Genomic DNA, 19758 nt, shown 5'->3' with positions numbered 1-19758 from the left:
AAAGTCGGGGACTTATTGAACCATGGGTTGGGAATAGGTATAAGATGTTTAATCTCCTGGTTTATATATTAAAGCTTTGTTATATTTTGTTAAAATTATACATAAGTTTAAACATATACAGTATAGTGTATTTATATATAGTAGAGGGGGGAGGGGGGCCGGGGAAGATTCAGAAGCAGCGTTCGGTGCGTTGGATTATTAGGTAATTATTTACAAATGTGTCTTCCGCCTGGGCGCTGGACGGGGCCTCCTCTCTCTCTCACTCTCTCTCTCGCTGAAGTCCACTGAATGCTGTGCCGTTCACAAATTGAGATTATTCTCTTCCCATTCAATTCTAAGCTACTGGTAGCTACTTTTCGTTTCTTATTTACGATGATGATTTAAACTCAAGTATTTGTAGTGTATCATAATGTTATACTAAACGTAATAAAAGGTTTGCTGGACTGAACCAAAATAAGACCTAATTCACACACACACACACACAATCCTTTCTTCCTCGCGGGTAAACTTGTGTAGTATATTGCTAGAATTTCAGGGCGAAGATCCGGCGAGACCTTCGTGGGGGGAGAGGGAAACATGTGGGACGACTAAAGACTATGCATTGGAATATTTTTAAATAGATTGGATTGGTTGTATAGTGTGTGTTTTCTTATCGCCTAATCGTATTCATGACTTGATTCTCGTTTTGCAATGAGATTCTCGCGCTCATCCTCATTGCCCTCGATGATGGTTATGCTACCAGCAGAGCCGCTGCCATGGCTGCCACGATTCAGGGGCTTGATGCGATGCACTGTTTCGGTAAGGCCAGAACCAGTGAGTACCTCCACCTCATCGTCATCATCGTCGTCGGGCACTGTGAAATATGGATGCGATGAAACTGGGCGGAATTTATAGCCCGTCAGCACGAAGAACACATAGGTGGCCATCTCGCGAAACATTTCGTCTAGCCAGGCATACTGGAACACCACCGTCATCTGGAGCAGATCGACAATGATGCGCGTAAAGTAGATATAGCAAACGATCATAATGTAGAACTGGCGGAAGAGCTTCAGTTTGCGCAAATTGATGGCCGCCTTGCCGTCGGTGGCCGAGGCCTCATGCAGATGCCGTATGGACCACACAATGGGGAACAGTATGGCACCGCAGCACAGCAGATCCACAAAGAAGAAAATGTTGTGCCAAGTGCGGAACTCGGCATCGCTCTGATCCGATTCGTCTGTGATGATTTGGGCCACATTAGCCAGAACCTATACACACAGAATGCAGAATGAAGACAAGTTATAGTACAGAAGGTTCGATCCAAATGGATGGCACTCCAGATGGTACTCACTTGCAGTGGAATCACGATCATAAAGATCTTCTTGTCCTTGTCCGAGAGGATGTGCTTGATGAAGGTCCAGCCAGTGCCAATGAGGACAATTGTTATGAAGAGCACAGCCCCCTTGAGCAGATGGGCTATATAGTAGAGTATGGCCCAGGTCTCCACGTGCTCGCCACGCTTCTCAATGAAATGGTAGTTGATCGAATGGAACATCAGGGAGAGCGACTTGAGGAACACCAGCACAGCCATCAAGTAATGAATTTTATACACAGTGTGCTTGCTCTTCTTTAGGATGAACACCCAAAAGAGGCCGGACAGGAAGAAGAGCAGACTCATCATAAAGTACAGCGCGGGCAGGGGCATCTCGCCCGCCGACAGATAGTTGCCATTGTTATTCTCCTCAATGTCCACCTGAGAGAAAACATAAGTTAAAGGAAAATGGTTAACATATAGCCCCATTTCGCGGGGAGGGGCGGGCAGGCAACTCACATTGAAGGACACTATTTTGGGCGCATAGTAATTGGGACAGGCATGGAAGTACAAGTTGTAGAGGCCCTCATCCAGCAGTGAGGCCACCAGCATGGAGAAGGTAAAGTTGTAATATGTCACGCCCTGGATGACCTGTCTGTCCAGCGGCAGCGTAGAGTCCTTGCACAGTGCATTATGCGATTGCTTGTACGACTTGTACAAGTTGTTGCTCTCCCCCATTTCGGGCAGACTTTCGCCGGGAAAGGGGTCCAGCTCAGAGGGCCAGGGATTAACAGGAGCTGGCGCCACTTCTTCAGCACCGTTTTCGACTTTGGTCTTGTCGGATTCAGTGTCAGCCGCTGAGCCTGCTGCTACAGCAGCTGCTGGTGGGACTGAAGCCACCTTTGGCGCTTCCACTGGCTGCTGTTTGGGGACTGGTGCAACTTCCGCTTCCTTGGGTGCAGCAACAGCAGCAGAAGCCTTTGGCTCGGCAGCAGCCTCCTGTTTGATATCAGCCTTCTTCTGTGGCTTGTATACGGGATTAGGCAGCGAATTTAAACGCTCCTTGTCCAGGATAAGTTGTTCGGGAATCTTGGCCGGTGCTGCCTTCTCAGTCTCGGGAGCAGCCCCATTCTGCATTTTGGGATCAGCCGAGACTTTGGGGCTGGGCTTTGCATCGACTGGCATTTCGATTTTACCCACTACGGCGATTGGCGGCGATGGTTTTAAGACATGTGGCTGTCTCAGCTCCTCCGTATCAGTGGGATCCTCCACTGAATGTTCGTCCAAGTCATCGGCGCCTTCGGCAGAATATTGCGGTGGGACATCACGACGCTGCCTGAAGAGCGCCGAGTCACTGACCTTGGCCAAAGAGTTGCGCTTGTGCCGCGAGGTGATATCTTTGTAGATGTGCATATTGCCCCATTCGGGAGAGCACTTTACGCGAACTCTGTGTATGAAGGGAAACGTGTCAGTGTGTATGTGTGTTTGCGCTTTGCCAAACGGCTACTCACTTTAGCTCCTTCAGATCTAGGACAAAGAATAGTATGGGTCCCCTGGTCTGCATATTTGGCGGCTCCTCGAGTATGCATTTGTTTTGATGCGAGTCCAGATAGGGATTCAATTGGTCAATGGTTGTCTTGTCCAGCGAGAGACCGAACTGCACAGTCAGACAAGGGTTAGAAGGATGCTTAAGCTTAAGGTTTCTACATTATATGTACTTACCAAGTCCGCGGAATTCTCTCCGTCAATGGTCAGCTTACTGAGCTGCACATCCAAATGGCCGTTGGTGTAAAAACCGAATGTGCTCAGTGCAATGTAGGGCCGCATGTCGTTCTGTGTTGTGTGATAGTTGGTTACAAGAAAATATGAGTCAGGTGCCATTGCCATTGCCGGTTGAGGATGGTGGGATGGATGGGACGTGGGGGGTGGTCTGTCGACATGTCTTTACAAACTTACGCGAACTTCCAGGTGATGCTTACGCGATAGCACAGCATGGGGAGCGCTCAATAGTGTGACAATAACCAGCAAAACTATTGATTTAATATTTAAGATGTGCGCCGGTGGCACCTGCTTCGGGGATATCCTCAGCGCACGCATTTTGTTGAATTTTCGCCTCTCGCGATGTTGTCGTCTCGTGGCACCTTTTGTGACTCTGTTCCCGAAGAGACAAGAAATTAGAGTGCCTGCCTGCTTTGATTGAAAGGTTGCAATTGATTGGTTTCGTTTGACACCTATAACTTATAATTTTTCACACCTTTATCAAAATTTATTACGAATTTATTTCGTTTTATTTGTGACGGACTTATTGATAAGATATACGGTCTGACTGAAATATACGTCACAAATTTACAAAATAAACCAAAAATATACTGACGAATTTTTTGACACCATTTTATAAGATTGACGGAATCGTTCCTACACGACTATCTCATCTGAATTGAATTGTTTATAAAACAAGGTTTAAACAAGAAATGTCAAGACTCAAGTCAGATTATAGTTACGTATTGCGATTATTTTGTAGAGCACACAGAATTGTTCCCCGTTTAGGACTCACACCTTGCATATTCTTATACTTTTTTTATAGTATTTCTGTAATATAAAATATGTAATGTAAAAAGATGTAATGTAAAATATTCAAAATTGATTCCAAATGTCGCAAAGCGACATACTGGCAACTGCACATAGACCATACAATTTCACCATTTATTTTTCTTACATTTTTCAACAAATTTAGATTTAATAGTCAAACCATTAGGATTTCGATGCTAATCCCAAATTAGTATAAGAATATTAGCCTAGGACATGGCTCCAAATGGCATTTTATTGGTGCATTGAACAAGAGGATGGGTCTATAACTAGTCGTAAAAAATACTGGAAAATTTTATAAAATACTAAGAAAGGTATAGACACTTTCAAGGTGTGTGAGCTGGACATGGTGGCAAGAAAACAGCGTGACTGCGAATATATCCATAAAATATACGGTCTGACCCTCAGAAATATACCGTCTCATTTTCAAAAAAATTTCACTGCACTGTTCCACGATCACACTCTTTGATTTACCGACCACGTACCGTGGGATGAAATTTATTTTTAAATTATTGAAATTGGAATAAATATGTGTTTTTAACTTAAAGTAATTACTTAGAGCTGCTCCGGTGCACGCTTCTGAATATAATCCAACGTTCCCGTCGGAAGGCCTTCAGGTAGAACTGGGCCCGGTCCCTAACTGTCAATATAATCATTCCATGTAACCCATTGGGGCATCAAGTGCTCCCAATTTTCGACGCGATTGTAGACCAAGCCGCGGCTTGAACTTGCCATCGCCCAGCGTTACCCTTGGCGGCATCTTTTTGCCCCGGAATGTGGCCACCTCAAAGGAGGGCGGCGGCGATACCTTGGCCGATCTGTGCTTGTCCAGTGGTATATGCCAGGCGGCCTTTTTGCTTGCTTCAGCTTCAGTGGCAGTGCCGCCTTCCTCTGCCGCCTCAATGGGTTTCACCTGGGTGATGGTTGCCTCCAAGGTGTCCTTGCGCTTCTTAAAGTACACCACCTCCAGGCCGAGGGTGATCATGGCCAGGACTAGGCCAAAGAGTGTGGCTATGAATACACCCCCCAGGCTCTCCAAGGTGATGCCCTCCTGGTCCTCGGAGATCGGACAATTGCGCAGATTCGATTGATTCCAGTACCTGGTCTTGAGCTCCTCGAAGAACCGATCCTTCTGCAGCTCCAGTATAGCATAGCTGAGCTCGTCGCCCAGGTGGCTGCCCTGCTGGACGGCCACCGCATATGGCTGTTCGGCAAACACCTCGCCCACCTCCGTCAGATTGCAGTTTCTGGTTATCTCGTACTTGATCTCCGCCGAGTCATGGATGAAGGCATAATCGGCATTCTCATGGGCATCCACATTGTCGAACCCCTGTCGGGCGTCCTTCACCGGCAACGAACTGTTGATGGCCAGCAAAATGTGTCCGTACTGTTCCTTGATCGGATAATCCCAGATGCGGAACTTCTTAAAGTCCTTGGAGGCGTTCAGAGCCAGCTCCTTCCACATGCGGTACAGCGTATCCTCCGCAAACTTCATATTGATAAAATACTGATGCGTATCCGATTCCATAACGACCGTGTAGTTGATGCGCGATTGGCGGGCCAGCTGCTCCAGCGACTGGACCGGCGTCTGCATGCGCTCCACCGTAAGGAAGGCGGCCAGATTGGCCGTGAATGTGGCCAGCATGAGGACCACAAACAGCCAGTAGGCGGCCACCAACATCCGGCCGGAAATGGCCTTTGGCGCCTCGCCACCGCCCTGCGGCGTGAACGAGGTGAGGGCAAACCAGAAGCTCTCCCGCAGCGTAAACTCTCGACAGGCATACGGATAGGCGGCCCGGTTGTTCCTCGAGCTATATGGCGAGTACTTGTCCATGAACCAGATCATAAAGGCCGTGCCCACCAGGGCGGCCACAATGCTCAGCCACACCTCCAGCCGCAGGACGGTCATGAACTTGAACAGGGATGTCTTGCGCACTGGTTTGCGGATCACGATGGAAATGCCCGTCTGTTCGTAGTAGGGCGGCAGGAAATCAATGACCTCCTCCCGTTCCGAGTACATCTTCAGGGCGGCAATGGCAATGTCGGTCTCGCCCCGCACCAGATCCCCCACCACCCCGTCCCATTCGTTTTCCTCGTTCATCTCGCCCATGTGCCCCGTCTGGGGGGCCACGATCTCGTACTCGAAGTTGAGCTTCTGCGAGAGCCGCTGGATAAAGTCAATGCAGTATCCCTCCCAGATGGGCTCTCCCTTGCGGTCACGTAGCAGCTCGCCGGTTTTCTCGTTGCGCCGCAAGTAGCTCCAGGGCATGCTCTCGGCGGTGCCAATGCGAAAGAAACGACGCGCCGGACTGAGCGTTTCGTTCAGGAGACGCAGCGTACCACCGCCCAGGGTCGACCACATGGCCAGATCGGTCTTGGCCTCATGCTCGCTGGAATAGTAGCCAGCGGAGATGTTTACCGCAAAGGTGAGGGCCGGCAGGACGACTGCAGTGGGCTGACCCGCCTCCAATTCATCCGGATACCGATCCACGGGCGGGGCAAAGGTCAGAAAGTTGCTCCATTGCACCCAGTTCAGCCAGGAGTCGGCCTCTAGCTCGGGCTCCGCTGTAGCCAGCTCGGTCGAGGATGCGGCGGTTGTGGAGGAGGAGGAAGTGCCATTGCACTCCACGTAGATGGGCTGCGGCATCTCCGGACTCATCTGAGCGGCATTGATCAGACTCCGCAGCACATTCAGCAGCATGGCCCGCTGCATCTGCATCGAAGGATAGAGAGAGGAACGAAAAGGTGTTTAAAGAGGATCGAATCCTGGCGGGGCTGTGGCTGCTCTTACTGTGAATCCGCTGCCGCAGTAAAGATCCGGCATGGGCATGGACCTGCAGATAGCCCGGGCATTCAGGGTAAAACGATTGGCCAGCTCCGCCTGGCGCTTGTATTTGAAGACCCGATCGCGGGTATCCAGAAAAACGAAGTGCCATTCGGTGGGTCGCTCAAATATGCCACCCTTTTGCGCCTATCACAAAACCAAGAGAGTGCAATCAATTCCGCAATACGTGCCCCGCCAGGACTCACCTTATCGAAGAGTCCATTCATGGCCGCACCGCGGGCAAACATCGCCACATAGTTGGGCGTCGGCCTCAAGTCTCGTATGCGCTGCACAAAATCCCCCCTGGGGTTGTCGCTCGCACTGGCATCGAGGATCAGCGTACGGAATGGATAACCAATGATCATCTGCTGCATGGCCTCCTCGGCATCCCTGGAATTTTGAAATACCATCGCCACATTATTGGCCCGCTTCTGGCGCATGAAGGCCCCAAGCATCTCCAGAAAGGGTCGCAGCATGCGCTCCATCCGCACATAGGCAATGCCCTGGGCACGCAGCAGATTGTAGCCCTCCGGCCAGTGGCTGTAGGTGAGATCTATGACAATGCTGGTGCCCTCGCTGGCTAAGATCTCACAGACTGAATCAGAGAAAAAATGGGAGATTTTTTCAAGTAGTAATCAAATTGGGCCAAAAATCTTTCTGGGCTTACAGCGCTGCATATCCTTGCCGTCTTCGGAGCGGGTCAATGGCATGGAGACATCCGACACCTTGATGTCCAGACGCATGCCATCCAGCTCCTTGAGCACCACCACCATATCCGCATCGAATTCTGCACGCTGCAAGGGCTCTATCCAAAAGGCTGTGGGCGAAAGCCAAAAAAAGAGACTCACGAGTCTGTAGGGGAAACACGAATCTGCGGAACCCACTTATCTTGAGCAGCTCTTCGGCACTGGCCAGGGCGTGGCCGACAGTTAGGAGGAGGAGTACCAGCTGCACCATGATGAACCGCTTGCCTTGAGTTCCGTTTCCAAATTGACATTGTTAGGCGCTCTTCGACTTGTCCAGCTCGATGGCCTGTCCTGCCATAATTGTTGCAATTATAGATACATGTCGCATGCAATGCCCATCAAAACGGGGACTATGAATATTTAAGAACACCACAGAAATGGCTGTGACAGCCACAGCCCTCAAAGCACTCAAGATTGTGTTGCGGCTTGAAGTCGTTCCATATATAGACATTTTTGTAAACAAAATTGCTTGCACCATCAAAGGATTACAGATTGTTCCTTGCATTCGTTCCAAAAAATGCCATCAAATATATTTTACATACATTTTTAAGGAGAAAGATTCGCATAGTGGGAAACAATAATTCTTTTATTTGATTTTAGTTTTTATAATATTTAAGAAGATGTTCCCCAACACACACAACTGGGCCTGTGGAGGGCATCAGAACATTAAATACTGCTATGAATTCATTCCTATACATCATTTTTAATTTTTTACATTACGCGATTGGTTTGAATTGGTTCGTAAAATAAAACCACAACATTTTTCTTCTTCAATATTTGTTGGAATATTTTAGGACAGGTCCCACACACACACTCACACAGAGACATCATTAACGAGTGTGCGTTCAATTCATTCGTATCGAATATTCGTAAAAAAAAAAAAACAAACTGTAATATTTAAATTGTTCCTTGTGCTTAAAAATTAAATCAACTTTCTATAGGTATTTAGATATCGATATAATAGTAGCAGTATATAATACATACATATGTGTATCGTAAATGAAACATTTGTTATTCAGGTGATGTGAGAATGTTGAGTGAATATCCGTCCCGTCTGCTCATTCCTTAGACCTTACAAACGAAAATAAATACTATACAAAACACTTCACTTCCAACGAGACGATTTCAATGCGTCTATCTTTAGTCTAGATAGGTCTATAGGTCATAGGTAGTAAGTATTCCACATATATGCAAGTCCACATATTGCTTTGATAAATTCTTTAAACAAAAAAAACTAAAAAAAAACTAAAATAAAATAAAGAGGCCTTCAGTTAAATCCTTACAAATATATGTATGATGCACTATATAAATCTACATGAATGCGAGTGAGAGGGGGCTATGAGAGCAGTAGAGGGATGTGTGTAGACTGTACATAGTTTCCGTATCTATTTGGGAAAAGCAGCTTTCCGGTTTCGTTTTCCAGCCACCCGCACAAGCCAAGTCAAGTGCCATGCAAATGGGAGAGTATGGACTCGATATCTTCAATTTCCATGGCTTCATTTACTTGATCTTGCTGCTGATCTGCGCTGCGTCTGTTTTCGCTCATCTTGTGGCCACACGTAGTGCTGCTTGAATGAGAGAGAGAGATGGCAGTTTAATGGACAGATTTCAGAGAGATTCCTGAGAGAGATTCACTCACATGGCCGCCACTTCCAGATCATTCTCATCCTGCTGCTGCATCGGATCACTGCGAGACATTAGCTTGTTCGCCACTGGCGTGGATGTGGCCATTGGCTGGACACTGACTCCAGCTCCAGCTCCAGGTCCCGCTGCAGTAGCAGTAGCAGTACCACTGCCGCTGGTCAGGCGGCGTATCCGCTTCTTGGGTATGTTCCTGATCGAGCTACTCGGTTGCCTGCTGATGCCCAACACATTAGGACTGCCCATGCTCATCGTGTGTATTTGATTGTCCTCCATCATGACGCGCATGTGATAGTTCTTGAAGTAACTAGTCGAACGCCGCCTTAGCTTTGGGCTCTTATGCCTGGGCCCCGCATCCGCATAGACAAAGCTATACGTGTTCTTCTCGTGGCTTCTGCTCAGGAAAAGATCCAGCTCGTAGTCCAGGTCGTCCTCCTCTTCGGGTGTGGCTATCTTCAGCTGCAGCTGCTGCTGCAACTCTGGCGATGGCTGTGTGGTCTGTGCCTCGGCCACCATCGGCAGTGTGGGACCTGCAGTGGCAGCAGTAGCTGTATCCTCTGGCCGCTTCTTGGACGCCAACGACGACGACGACGACTGTTTCTTTTTGCTGGCCGCTTTGCCGTTTGATTTTTTTGGCTTCGTTTGCTCCTCATTTTCCGTCTCTTTGGGCTCGCCGTCCTCCGGAGCGGGAGCTGCTTGAAAAAATTAATATAATTATTATCCAAAGAGATTATCCCTTCGTTTTGATCCCACTTACTTTTGTTGTCTATCAGACGCGATGAACGTCTCGTGGTGGTCTTGGCCTGATCTGCATTTGGCAGCGGCTTCCTGGGACGTCCACGTTTCTGTGGCGCTGGCTGTGCGGCAATCTCCTGCGTTTTCCGTGCCACCTTCACCCTCAATTTGGTCATTTGGTGGCTGACTACCATCTCTAGGGCTGGGGCTGGAGCTGGAGCTGAGACTGGGGCTGGGCCTGCTGTGGCTGCTGCTGCTAATGCTACCGATGCTACTGCTCCCGGCTCTTGCTTCTTGGCGGAGAGATTCAGGGCGTATAGCAGGGGATCCAGAGTCCGTTCAGGCAGTGACTGTGTGGGTATGGGTTCGTGTGTTGATGTTGGGAGATCGTGTGCAGGGGCTGCTCCTGCTGCCTTCTTCTTTGTGGCTATGTTCTTGGGCTTTTTTTGTATGGGCGGATTCGACTGTTTGGCCGTCTCCCGCATGGCTGCTAGCTTCTTGGGCTTCGGCTTCTTTGGCGCTGCTTTGGCTGGAGGATTCAGCTTGACCTTGGCCACAACGCGCTCCCGCTTCGCGTGCAACAACTGGTGCATTTGGTCGCTCATCTTGGAAGACGACGAGGGCTGCTCCAACCCCGGCATCTGCTGCAGCTGCTGCTGCTGCAACTGCATGCGCTGGTTCAGCTTCTCTGCGGAGCGTGGCGGCAGTGTCAATTTGATGGTCATCGCTGGAAGATATGGAGGAGTTGGACTAACTGCAGCACCGAACGGTACGAGAGCTGGGGGTCCCTGACGCTCACCAGGCGGAGCTAGGATCTGCGAAAGTGGCGGGCATCCTCCTCTAGAGGACTCCTTGCTGGGCGTCAGCCAATTCCTAATGGGATACCGCACCTCCCCATCCTGGCTGACCAACTGCCCCGGCTGGCAATCGATGGCCAGGGGCTGGGCCACCGCTGCCGCCTTCAGCCACTCCTCGTCCTCGGTGCTACTGATGTTCGAGAGATTGTCCAGGCTGATTCGCACTGTCTTCTGGCTGTCTCCCACTTCGTTTTCCCGCTGCTGGCTGCTCCTGCTCCCCTGCGCCGAGGATGACGCGGATGAGGAGGAGGAGGAGGAGGAAGAAGAGCTGCTGGAGGAACTGGAACTAGAGCTAGAGCTCGACGAGGAGCTGGCCGTCGATGAACTTGAGTTGCTGCATGCCTCCTCTACCACGGATTCGGGCAGGCCAGGCATCAGTTTATAATGCGGCGGAGCCGCCTCCACTTGCTGTTCAAGGGCCAGGGCCAGGGCGGTAGCCTCCTCGATGCTGTCGACCGCATCGCTTCCAAAAGAGCGCACACGTCGCAGGACATTGGGTTCCATGATCAGACGCTCGGTGCAAACCTCCACGAAATCGAGGACTGCAGCTTCATTCGGATCCAGCTCTTCCTGGACTCCCTTGGGGGCTGTTTCAGCTGCAGCTACTGCTGGTTGCGGTTGTTGTTGTGGTTCTGGCTGCTGTTGCTGCCGCTGCTGCTTTGTTCCCTCCCAATCCTCGCCCTGCTGGATGGCGCACTGCGCATTCGCATCCGTATGCTCGGCCTCGTCCGGCCGATAGTAGCTGCTGCCTGATGAGTAATCCGTTTTGGCGGCACTGCCCAGCGGTGTGCCCGACCTGTGGCCAAATGGGGTCAGACGGAAACCAGGCGTAATGGCGCTCATCTGTGGCGTGTCCATGATGCTCTTTGTGTCCGAACCAAACAGAAACGAGCTGGTCGGCAGCTTGCCATAGGGCGTGTCCAGCGGTAGGATCGCCATACCACCAGGCGTGGGCGGCACACCCATGGGCCCACCATGAACGGGCCCAATGCTGCTCAGAGATCCAATGGGCGGCTGCTTGAAGGGCGTATCCAGTAGCATGGCCATGTTGGCGGCTATATCATCCATGTCGTGGCTGAGGATGAACGGTTCTGAATTTGCGGATGGCAGCGGTCCGGCGTCCGGTTCTGGCGCATGCTCTTTCTCCACTACGGGAGCTGGTGTTTCTGGATCTTCTGCTGTGGCGGCTGCTGCAACTGGCTTCTTAATTTTCTTGGTCTTCGACTTGGGTTTTGGCTTTTGGGGCGTCGTGATCTTAATGCTAACGCCAACGGTGCCGCCGCCCGCTTCTTGCTGCTGCTTTTTGGCTTTGGCGGACTTGCCTTTGGGCTCCGGCTTGGCCTTGACCTCTGGATTGGGCTTGGCCTTGGCCTCTGGCTTGGCCTTGGGCTTGGGCTCCTTTTTCTTTTTGGCGGTGGGCGTCACCTTTCGACGGGGGCGTGTTTGCTTTACAGCGGGGGTTGGTGCTTCATCCTGTTGCCTGGCATTGATCTCGCGCAGACGATTCTCCAGATCGCTGCTGGACCCAATCAACTGGCGATTCCAGGCAGCCAGCATTTCCTGTCCCGCATCGAGATCCCTTTGGCTGGTGGATGAGGAGGTCACATCTGGAGGCTGATTCTGTTGGTTCTCTTTGCTGGCCTCGGCACTATCATTGGGATCCAAGGAGCTGGCCGACGCCTCCTCCTCGCTTTCGTTTGGGGCCACTGCCGTTGGTTCCGCCTCCAGTGCGGGTGCCTGAGCAATGATCCTCTTGCAGGCATTCACCGCCGCCTGACGCTTCTGCTTGCGCTTGGGCGTCACAGCGGCCATGGCAGGAGCTGCCGCGGCTGCTGCTGCCTCCGCTGCTTTTTTCTTTGATTTCTTGGCCGATGAGGCCTTGATCACCGTCTGATTGCTGCACTCTTCCATCGCAAACAGCGGCGGGACACCGTGTCCGGTGTCAGTGGCACTCAAATCCGAAACGGAAACGGGCGCCAGCGCGGATCCTGCTGGTATGATCTCCACATTATTGATGACGGGCTTCTCGTTGGCCCTGCCAGCGGCAGTGGCAGTGGCAGTGGCAGTGGCAGTGGCTGCGGCTGCGGCTACTCCAAGCCTGCGTGTGGACAGCGGTGTGGTGTTGGGATTCGGTAGCATTCCGGACGGCACTTTCGGCGAGAATGTCAGTGTACGCACGTGGGAGGTGCGCTTGCGGGGCGTTGAGAGACTGCGATAGGCCTTCACATTGATGATGCCCGATGTGGAGGGTGTCGCCCGTTCGATGACCATCCGCGAGGAGTCCAGCGAAGCGGGTGGAAGTGCAGCTTGCCCTGCCAGAGGCTCCTGCTGCTGCTGCTCCTCCTGCTGCTTGGGCTTTTCTTCTGCTAGTGCTGTTGTTGCCTGCTTCTCTTCCTCCACTGCATCAGCCTGCAGCACGACACCCGCCGCATCTGCCGCCGCCGTTTCATCGATAAGCTGGGAGGTTGGCATCAACGGTGGCTGCTTCTGGGCACTGTTGATGATTATCGAATTGGGCGGCAGCTGGTCGGCTGTAAAGGTAATGGGCTCTGGCAGCGAGATCTCTATGTGAGAGTCCTCTGCATTGGCGAAGGCATCCGGGCCCAGCTGCTGGGCCACCCACTCGTTGTTCACCAGAAACGGCAGATGGGAGAGCATGCCTCCATTCGAGTAGAACATGGGAAAGGTCAGTTGTCCAGTGGTGGCATCCACGCACACCTGACCCGCGGCGGCAGCCTCTGCCTCTGTCAGCATGGTCCCAGGATCGAAGTTCAGGCTAAGGTTCTCACTGGTGAAGCTCACATTGGTGGAGGCGGCGCTGCCGGTGGGATCTGCTGCTCTGACCAGCTTCTGGACACTCTCATTCGAATTGAACACAATCAGCTTGGAGATGGAAAAGTTGGGATCATCACATGAATTAGCCGCCACCGCAGTGCGTATGATCAGCGGTGTTTGTGGTGGTTCCGGGTCATTGGCAGGCTCAATCACTTCCTCTGCCTCTGGCTGTGCCTGTGCCACTAATTGTACTGGAGGAGAAGCGGCTGCCGTTTTTGTTGCTGCTGCTACTGCTTCTTCTTCTATGGGTTGGCCTTCCATGGTGTCTGGTTCGTCGGCACCCACCACCTCTTGGATGATACGATCGAATGAGGGATCCTTCTCGGTGGCCTCCAGTATGTTACGCACCAGGCCGTCCAGGATAGCATCACAGCTAACTGTGGGATTGTTAATGGTCACCGTCTGTAGGGCCACATTGATGTTCTTGACCAAAGTCTCACGGAAATCGGGATTATTAATAATGGCCGTCGTTAGCTCCTGTGCGGGAAGGAAGAGAGGGAGAGGGGGATTACAATTCGATTTAATCCCGATTGGATATGAGTTGTTCTCACTCACTGGCATTGTTTGCGGGGTAAGCATTAGCTCCGGCTCGGCCTCGTCGTTATTTTGACGTGGCGTGGAATTGTTGCGCGGCTCTGGCGGCATCTCCTCTTCTCCTATATCCTCGCTAGCCAAGGTGCTCTCCGCATCTGACTCCTCCTCATCCTCATCCTGATCGTCGGCTTCGACTTCGTCATCGTCGTCCACATGGCTGGCCAGAAAGCCGCTTATGTGCGACTTATCGCGGTTCAGGCTGCAGCAAATGTAAGGTGGCAGGAGACGCGGACGCTTGCTTAACGTGGGCGATGGCGAGAATCCTACAGGCGATTGGGTGCGTCTGAAATATAAACGCATCCGTTTGAAATGTGCGCGTCTGTGGAGCTGTGGCCTGTGCAGCACAATCAGCCGTGTCTAGTTACATGCGTCTCCTTTTGCGATGCGCGCGGCTGGGTGTGCTGGTGGTCGCCCCCGCTGCTGCTGCTGCTGCTGGCTTGCTGGTGTTCGAGTTGCGATCCATGTTCATCAGCTCGAAGACGCGCTCGGACAGCTTGAGCTGTTGCAATTGATGGCGCAGTTCCAGCGGCAGCTTCTGCAGAGCCTGGGCCACTAAAAGTAGAAGCATACATATGTAAACTGTAGTGCCGCAAGAGCAGGAGGAGGGAGGAGTGCAGTGTCCTTACCCAATCCAGTGATCTTGACGTGCTCGCATATGATGTCCTCCAGGCCGCCATTGAGAAAGTTGTGCGTCTGCAGGCCCCGCTTGAGGGCAACGCATTCCTGCCGCAAGTGCGGCGATGTGCGGCACAGTGTGTGAGCGGCTTTTTTCAGATCCTGATTCACCAGGTAACCTGCAAGGGAGCGGGGAGCCAAGCCACAAAAGAAAATGCCACAACAGAATTACAAGTGTTTACGGATGTAAACAGTAAACAGTAATTACCCAATACCAGACGAGCCACATCCGAGTGCAAAACAATTGATTCCATGTCTGCTGCTCAACGGCACATGCTTGCCGCACTCGATATATTCGCCAAAGTGTAAAATAAACGCTTGTTTGGTTCGGATGCTTCCTCTTTTCCTTCGGCTCTCTGCTTTGCTTTTGCTTTTGCCTGGCTTGCCATTCGCCTTGGCAGCGCGTCGCGGACGCGGCCTTAGGTGCGGACCCTAGTTTTAACACACTATTCACTTTTATTCACAACACACATACCCAGAAGTTAATTATTGATTAATGTTTTGCCGAAAGCTGCGGTCCAGGTTATTAGATTGATTAAACAAAATTCCTATTTAATTGGTATCGCTTTATTTACGTTTTGTTGTTGCTGCCTATTGTGCCGCACTGTACAACACACCTAATGTTCTCATTTTGTTTGTGCCCGCCAAAACAATTGACAGCTGCGCAGCGCTGCCAGTCGGTTGGGTGTCCCACTGATCCGGTAGCCCTGAGGCCAAAATTGAGCCAACGGTATATTTTCGGTATATCGGTATATAATGGTATATTAGGTAAATTTCATCAATCTATTAAATTTCTCTTTTAACGTTATATAGAAATCCAATAAAAGCAAGTGTTAAAATTAAGCCAATCAAGTAGAAAATAGATTCAACAATCGTATAAAATTATGTGGGCAGGGCTGAGAGATCTAGATAGCTACTAATATTCCACGGAATATATAAATCGCGATATATAGAACTTGAATTCATCAGTCTATTTACGGTATATTTTTTAAATGAGACGGTATGTTTCGGTATATTTCTGAGTGTCGGACGGTATATTTTATCGATAAGTCCGCGGTCACACTATATAAATGTTTATTAAGGTCTTTAGCTTGTTTCAATTTTGAATAAAGACACGATTATATGGTTGTTGCTGCCGAACAGTGTACTTTACATTCGCATCTGTTTGCCGCTTGCAAAAACTACTGACATCTGCGTTGCCTGACCAGACGGTTCAGTGTAACACTGGGGCCGGCTCGGCTGCTTAATAAAATCCAAATCGCCTCGCATACAAAAATATTTTGTATTTTATTTAATGGCAGCCAAAGTCACAGCCAGTGATAAGAGCGAGGGCCAGGAGCCTACCTCCAAGGCAGAGAAAGTACCCCCCCTGGACCAAATCGAACAGGATGCCAAGGAAACTGATGCAGAGTCAAGTGAGCCGGCCAAAAGAGATGCCGCCGCCGGTGGTCGCAAACGCAAACGGCATTTGTACAATTCCATTCGCAGCCAAATGGAGTTTTATTTTGGCGATGCGAATCTGACTAAAGATCGCTTCCTGCGGCGCTATGTGGACCAGGATCCTTGTAAGTGGCACAGCAAAAAAACGCTTTTATAGCAGCCATTAAATTCTGAAAACTTCTAACTAGATGTTCCCCTGGAGATCTTTCTCACGTTCAACAAAATGAAGCCGCTCGCCGAGGATGTAAAGCAGATAGCCAAGGCATTAAACAACTCCCAGCTGTTGGAGTTGGATGAGAGCGCCCTGAAGGTACGCCGCAAGACCAAGCTGCCCGACCAGCGCGACGTCAATGACAAGACGCTGTATGTGGAGGCCCTGCCGGCAAATGCCAGCCACGATTGGCTGAAGGAAGTCTTCAGTCGCTATGGCCCTGTGGCCTATGTATCGCTACCTCACTACCCAGGCACCAAGAAGATCAAGGAGTTTGCCTTCATCGAGTTCGAACGCAGCAGTGCCCTGGAGAAGGCGGTAAAAGCCTTTGCCCAGGTCCAGGGTGTCCTATCCCTTGACACAGACCCAGCCGTTTTGGCTAGCGTTCGCTCATTTCAGCAGCAACAACAGCAGGCCAAAAATGTTGATGCATCGCAGGAGGATGCCAACAAGCGGGGTCGCAAGAGAGACCTTGCCTCGTGCAGGGCCAAGGAGGAAGATCAGCATGACATTAAGCGTATCAAGCTGGAACACCAGCCTAGCGAGACATCCACTGCCGAAGAGACCGCAAGTGAATCGGACCAGGAGGCCTCAACGGCGGAGGAGGAGGAGAACGCCGCGAAAGATGATCAAACAGCTGGCGAGGGGGAGGGAGCTGGAGATGGAGAGGCTGACGAAGCAAAGAAGCGTCGCCGCAAGCGCAAGAAGAAGGCCATCATAGACAAGCCCAACATTGATCCCACCGCCGTAGAGCTGAAGGTCTTACCAAAGACTAGCTGGTGCAGTCTGCGCAACAAATACCTCAATCTGCAGCGTCGCCTGGTCAGCGAGGCGAAGGCCAAGTTGTGGCGCGAGTCGCAGCAGCAACAGTTGGATCCCAATCATCCACGCAAGCGCACACCCATGCAGGCGACTGGCGGCCAGCAGTTATCGGAGACGAAGACTAACAGCACGAACGCGAGCGTTGGCGGTGGTGGTGAGGAGGGCGAGCCGCTCAGCGATGCCGATGATGGCGGTGGGGCGACGGAGGCCAGCGTGCCCGTGCCGCCAAAGCGTCGCAAGGCTGTCCACAAAATGAACATGAATTTCTATGGAGCCGGTGGCGGAGAGACGGATGACAGTCGCAGCGCCGTTCGCACCGAGGATCCCTCCCAGGAGCGCACACCGCTCTTCAAGTACGAGCCGGGGCTCATTGTCGAGTGCACGCTGCATGAGCCGTGCACCAACATCAAAGAGTTCAAGACCGACATGCGCCAATATCCGGATATCAAGTATGTGGACATTAAAGAGGGTGATCAAGCGGCCACCTTGCGCATGGCTACACCTACCGCCGCCGAGGAGTTGGTGCGCCAGCTGAGCTGTGCCGAGAGGCAACTGAAGGTGCTAGATGGCCAGGCCGAGACCCAGTACTGGCGCAAAATCGAACAGGATCGCGAAGCGAAGCTCACCAAGAAGGTGCGCGTACAGCAAAGGCGGGGGCGCGAGAAGGTATCCAAAGTGCTGGCCAAGCACACAAAATTCGACGATGGCGATGACGATGTGGGTGCCGTTTGCGAGCCATCCTCTGGCCCCCCAACAGAGGCATAGTCCTGGCATAATACTCGATTATCGTTATGTAATAATGTGTTCTTGAACAAAACAAATACATATGTACATGGTAATGGTTAGATTTTTGCTTATGTTCTAGGCTTTTGGCTAACAAACAGTCTTCTTAAACCTATAGGTCAGATCCCCAGGCACACCCCACCCTAAATATAGAGCGAACCATCGGCCGGTCCCAAATAGTGCATCGAAATGAGCAGGACATCGATGATGGTCCAAACGCCGAGACCACCGAAGCTGAACAGCTTGCCAATTCCCTCCTGCCAGTGGCCCAAATAGAAGCGATCGGCCCCAAAGCCGCCCAGGGTGAGGCTTATCAACAGCGCTGTGCTCCAGCGATAGCCCTGCGTCCAGTTGCATTTTAGGTTTCGTGTAAACGAACGATTGCCCAGACAGAGGACATCCTGGTGGACAGTGCAATTGGTGCGATAGAATTTGTTGCAATTGGCGCGCTGCAGGCAGCTCTGCTGCCAGAGCTCCGTCTGGTAGCAGTAGCGACAGCTCATCTGACGCTGAAAGGTGCGCTCGCCCTGGCACTGGACATTGGTGATGGCCTCGCAGGTGACGTTTACCTCGCGTCCGTAGTAGCAGCCATAGTTGTAGCTGCATCGGATGCAGGGGAACTGCAGACGGTCGCAGGGCGTCTCTCTATCGAAAGGACATAGCATGTTGTTGTTGCTGCTGCTGCTGGTGTAGGTGGTTATGTTATCGATGGATGCACTGGAGGATGATGACGTTTTGGATACCATATTGCCCAGAGCCGGCATAAATACTTCGTTGTCGTTGTTATTATTATTGCTGGCATTGCTGTTGTCCTTGTGGTCGCCCTTTGCATCGGATAGATCCATTTGGTTGCCACCGCTGGCCGTCTCGCTGTTCTTAATGCCGTTTAGCACGAATATAACAATTAGCGCTATCGCGGAGCGCATGTTCACTACAATGCATTGACGTTGTGGTCGCATTTTGATCAACCAATCTTCGAAACAAATTTAGTTTAGTTTTTGTTATTCTGCAGTCGTTTTTGTTTGTGGAGAACTATCGATGGCACTATCGCTGGTTTGGCATTATCGAGATGGTCAACGAAAATGAATTCGATTTAGTAAAAATCCTTATGTTCAAATATTTATGCGTGCCAGCGACGTCTGAAGAATCCGAACTCATGTTCAGGCTGGACAAATCGTCTCTGATAGGAGGACTCGCCTTAAGGAAAAAAACATTAATATGTTCCAATCCTTGACGGAGAACGATTAACCTATTATAAGCCAAGGGGGTATTTTAATTTTCCACCGAAAATAATAAAAATTTAATAATGTTGGCGCAGTTCAGGAGAAAGATATAGTGTTTAAATTTAGAGGAAAGATGGCATAAGTCTACAAGATGAATTTACAATCTTTAATATCTTCCGCCATTTACCTCAAGTAGTTGAACTATTTAAATTGAGGGGGCTTAAGTGGGCTAACTTTGATTTATCATCATACGAGACGATATATTGTTGTTGAGGAATCAAAATTGCGCCAAAAAATCAATGTCAAGTGTGTAAAATAAGTCAGTCATTTAGAAAATAGATAATTGGATAATTGGATAAAATTATAAGGGCAGGGCTGAGAGATCTAGATAGCTAGTAATATTCCACGGAATATACAAATCGAGGAATATAGAACATGAATTCATCAGTATATTTTTAAAATGAGACGGTATATTTCTGAGAGTCGGAAGGTTAA

The 19758-nt window shown here is 50.6% G+C and overlaps 5 protein-coding genes across 6 annotated transcripts; 1 reads left to right on the top strand and 4 right to left on the bottom strand.

Annotated features, from left to right (window-relative positions):
* Positions 1–34: 34 nt before the first annotated feature.
* On the bottom strand, positions 35–3565 carry LOC6600656 (protein GPR107). Its single transcript, XM_002025704.2, has 7 exons — positions 3546–3565; positions 3248–3443; positions 3014–3124; positions 2803–2948; positions 1811–2738; positions 1331–1732; positions 35–1247 (listed from the first exon to the last, which is right to left on the bottom strand). Exons 2-7 carry the CDS (start codon positions 3386–3388, stop codon positions 657–659), a joined length of 2319 nt encoding a protein of 772 aa, XP_002025740.1. The 5' UTR covers positions 3389–3443; positions 3546–3565; the 3' UTR covers positions 35–656.
* An 812-nt stretch (positions 3566–4377) lies between these two features.
* On the bottom strand, positions 4378–7963 carry LOC6600669. Its single transcript, XM_002025706.2, has 5 exons — positions 7586–7963; positions 7369–7518; positions 6908–7296; positions 6669–6848; positions 4378–6590 (listed from the first exon to the last, which is right to left on the bottom strand). The coding sequence occupies exons 1-5, from the start codon at positions 7656–7658 to the stop codon at positions 4530–4532; spliced, it is 2853 nt and encodes a 950-aa protein (XP_002025742.2). The 5' UTR covers positions 7659–7963; the 3' UTR covers positions 4378–4529.
* Positions 7964–8385: 422 nt separating this feature from the next.
* Positions 8386–15192, bottom strand: LOC6600671 (mucin-19). 2 transcript variants are annotated; one of them, XM_026992886.1, is made up of 7 exons: positions 14993–15192; positions 14736–14903; positions 14475–14661; positions 14071–14392; positions 9846–13992; positions 9087–9780; positions 8386–9015 (listed from the first exon to the last, which is right to left on the bottom strand). In XM_026992886.1, the coding sequence occupies exons 1-7, from the start codon at positions 15036–15038 to the stop codon at positions 8889–8891; spliced, it is 5691 nt and encodes a 1896-aa protein (XP_026848687.1). In that variant the 5' UTR covers positions 15039–15192; the 3' UTR covers positions 8386–8888. The 2 variants fall into 2 exon arrangements, with proteins under 2 accessions (XP_026848687.1, XP_002025744.2); XM_002025708.2 differs by having other exon boundaries at positions 8386–9012; positions 14993–15191.
* Positions 15193–15907: 715 nt separating this feature from the next.
* Positions 15908–18022, top strand: LOC6600672 (la-related protein 7). Its single transcript, XM_026992898.1, has 2 exons — positions 15908–16349; positions 16413–18022. Exons 1-2 carry the CDS (start codon positions 16079–16081, stop codon positions 18020–18022), a joined length of 1881 nt encoding a protein of 626 aa, XP_026848699.1. The 5' UTR covers positions 15908–16078.
* An 18-nt stretch (positions 18023–18040) lies between these two features.
* On the bottom strand, positions 18041–19195 carry LOC6600673 (TM2 domain-containing protein almondex). The gene has a single exon (XM_002025710.2). The coding sequence runs from the start codon at positions 18997–18999 to the stop codon at positions 18184–18186; it is 816 nt and encodes a 271-aa protein (XP_002025746.1). The 5' UTR covers positions 19000–19195; the 3' UTR covers positions 18041–18183.
* Positions 19196–19758: the final 563 nt, after the last annotated feature.

The sequence above is a fragment of the Drosophila persimilis genome, unplaced genomic scaffold (assembly GCF_003286085.1).
Source record: "Drosophila persimilis strain 14011-0111.01,24,50 unplaced genomic scaffold, DperRS2 tig00000793-arrow-arrow-pilon, whole genome shotgun sequence".
NCBI classification, from domain to species: domain Eukaryota; kingdom Metazoa; phylum Arthropoda; class Insecta; order Diptera; family Drosophilidae; genus Drosophila; species Drosophila persimilis.
This window is presented reverse-complemented; position numbering and strand designations above follow the sequence as displayed.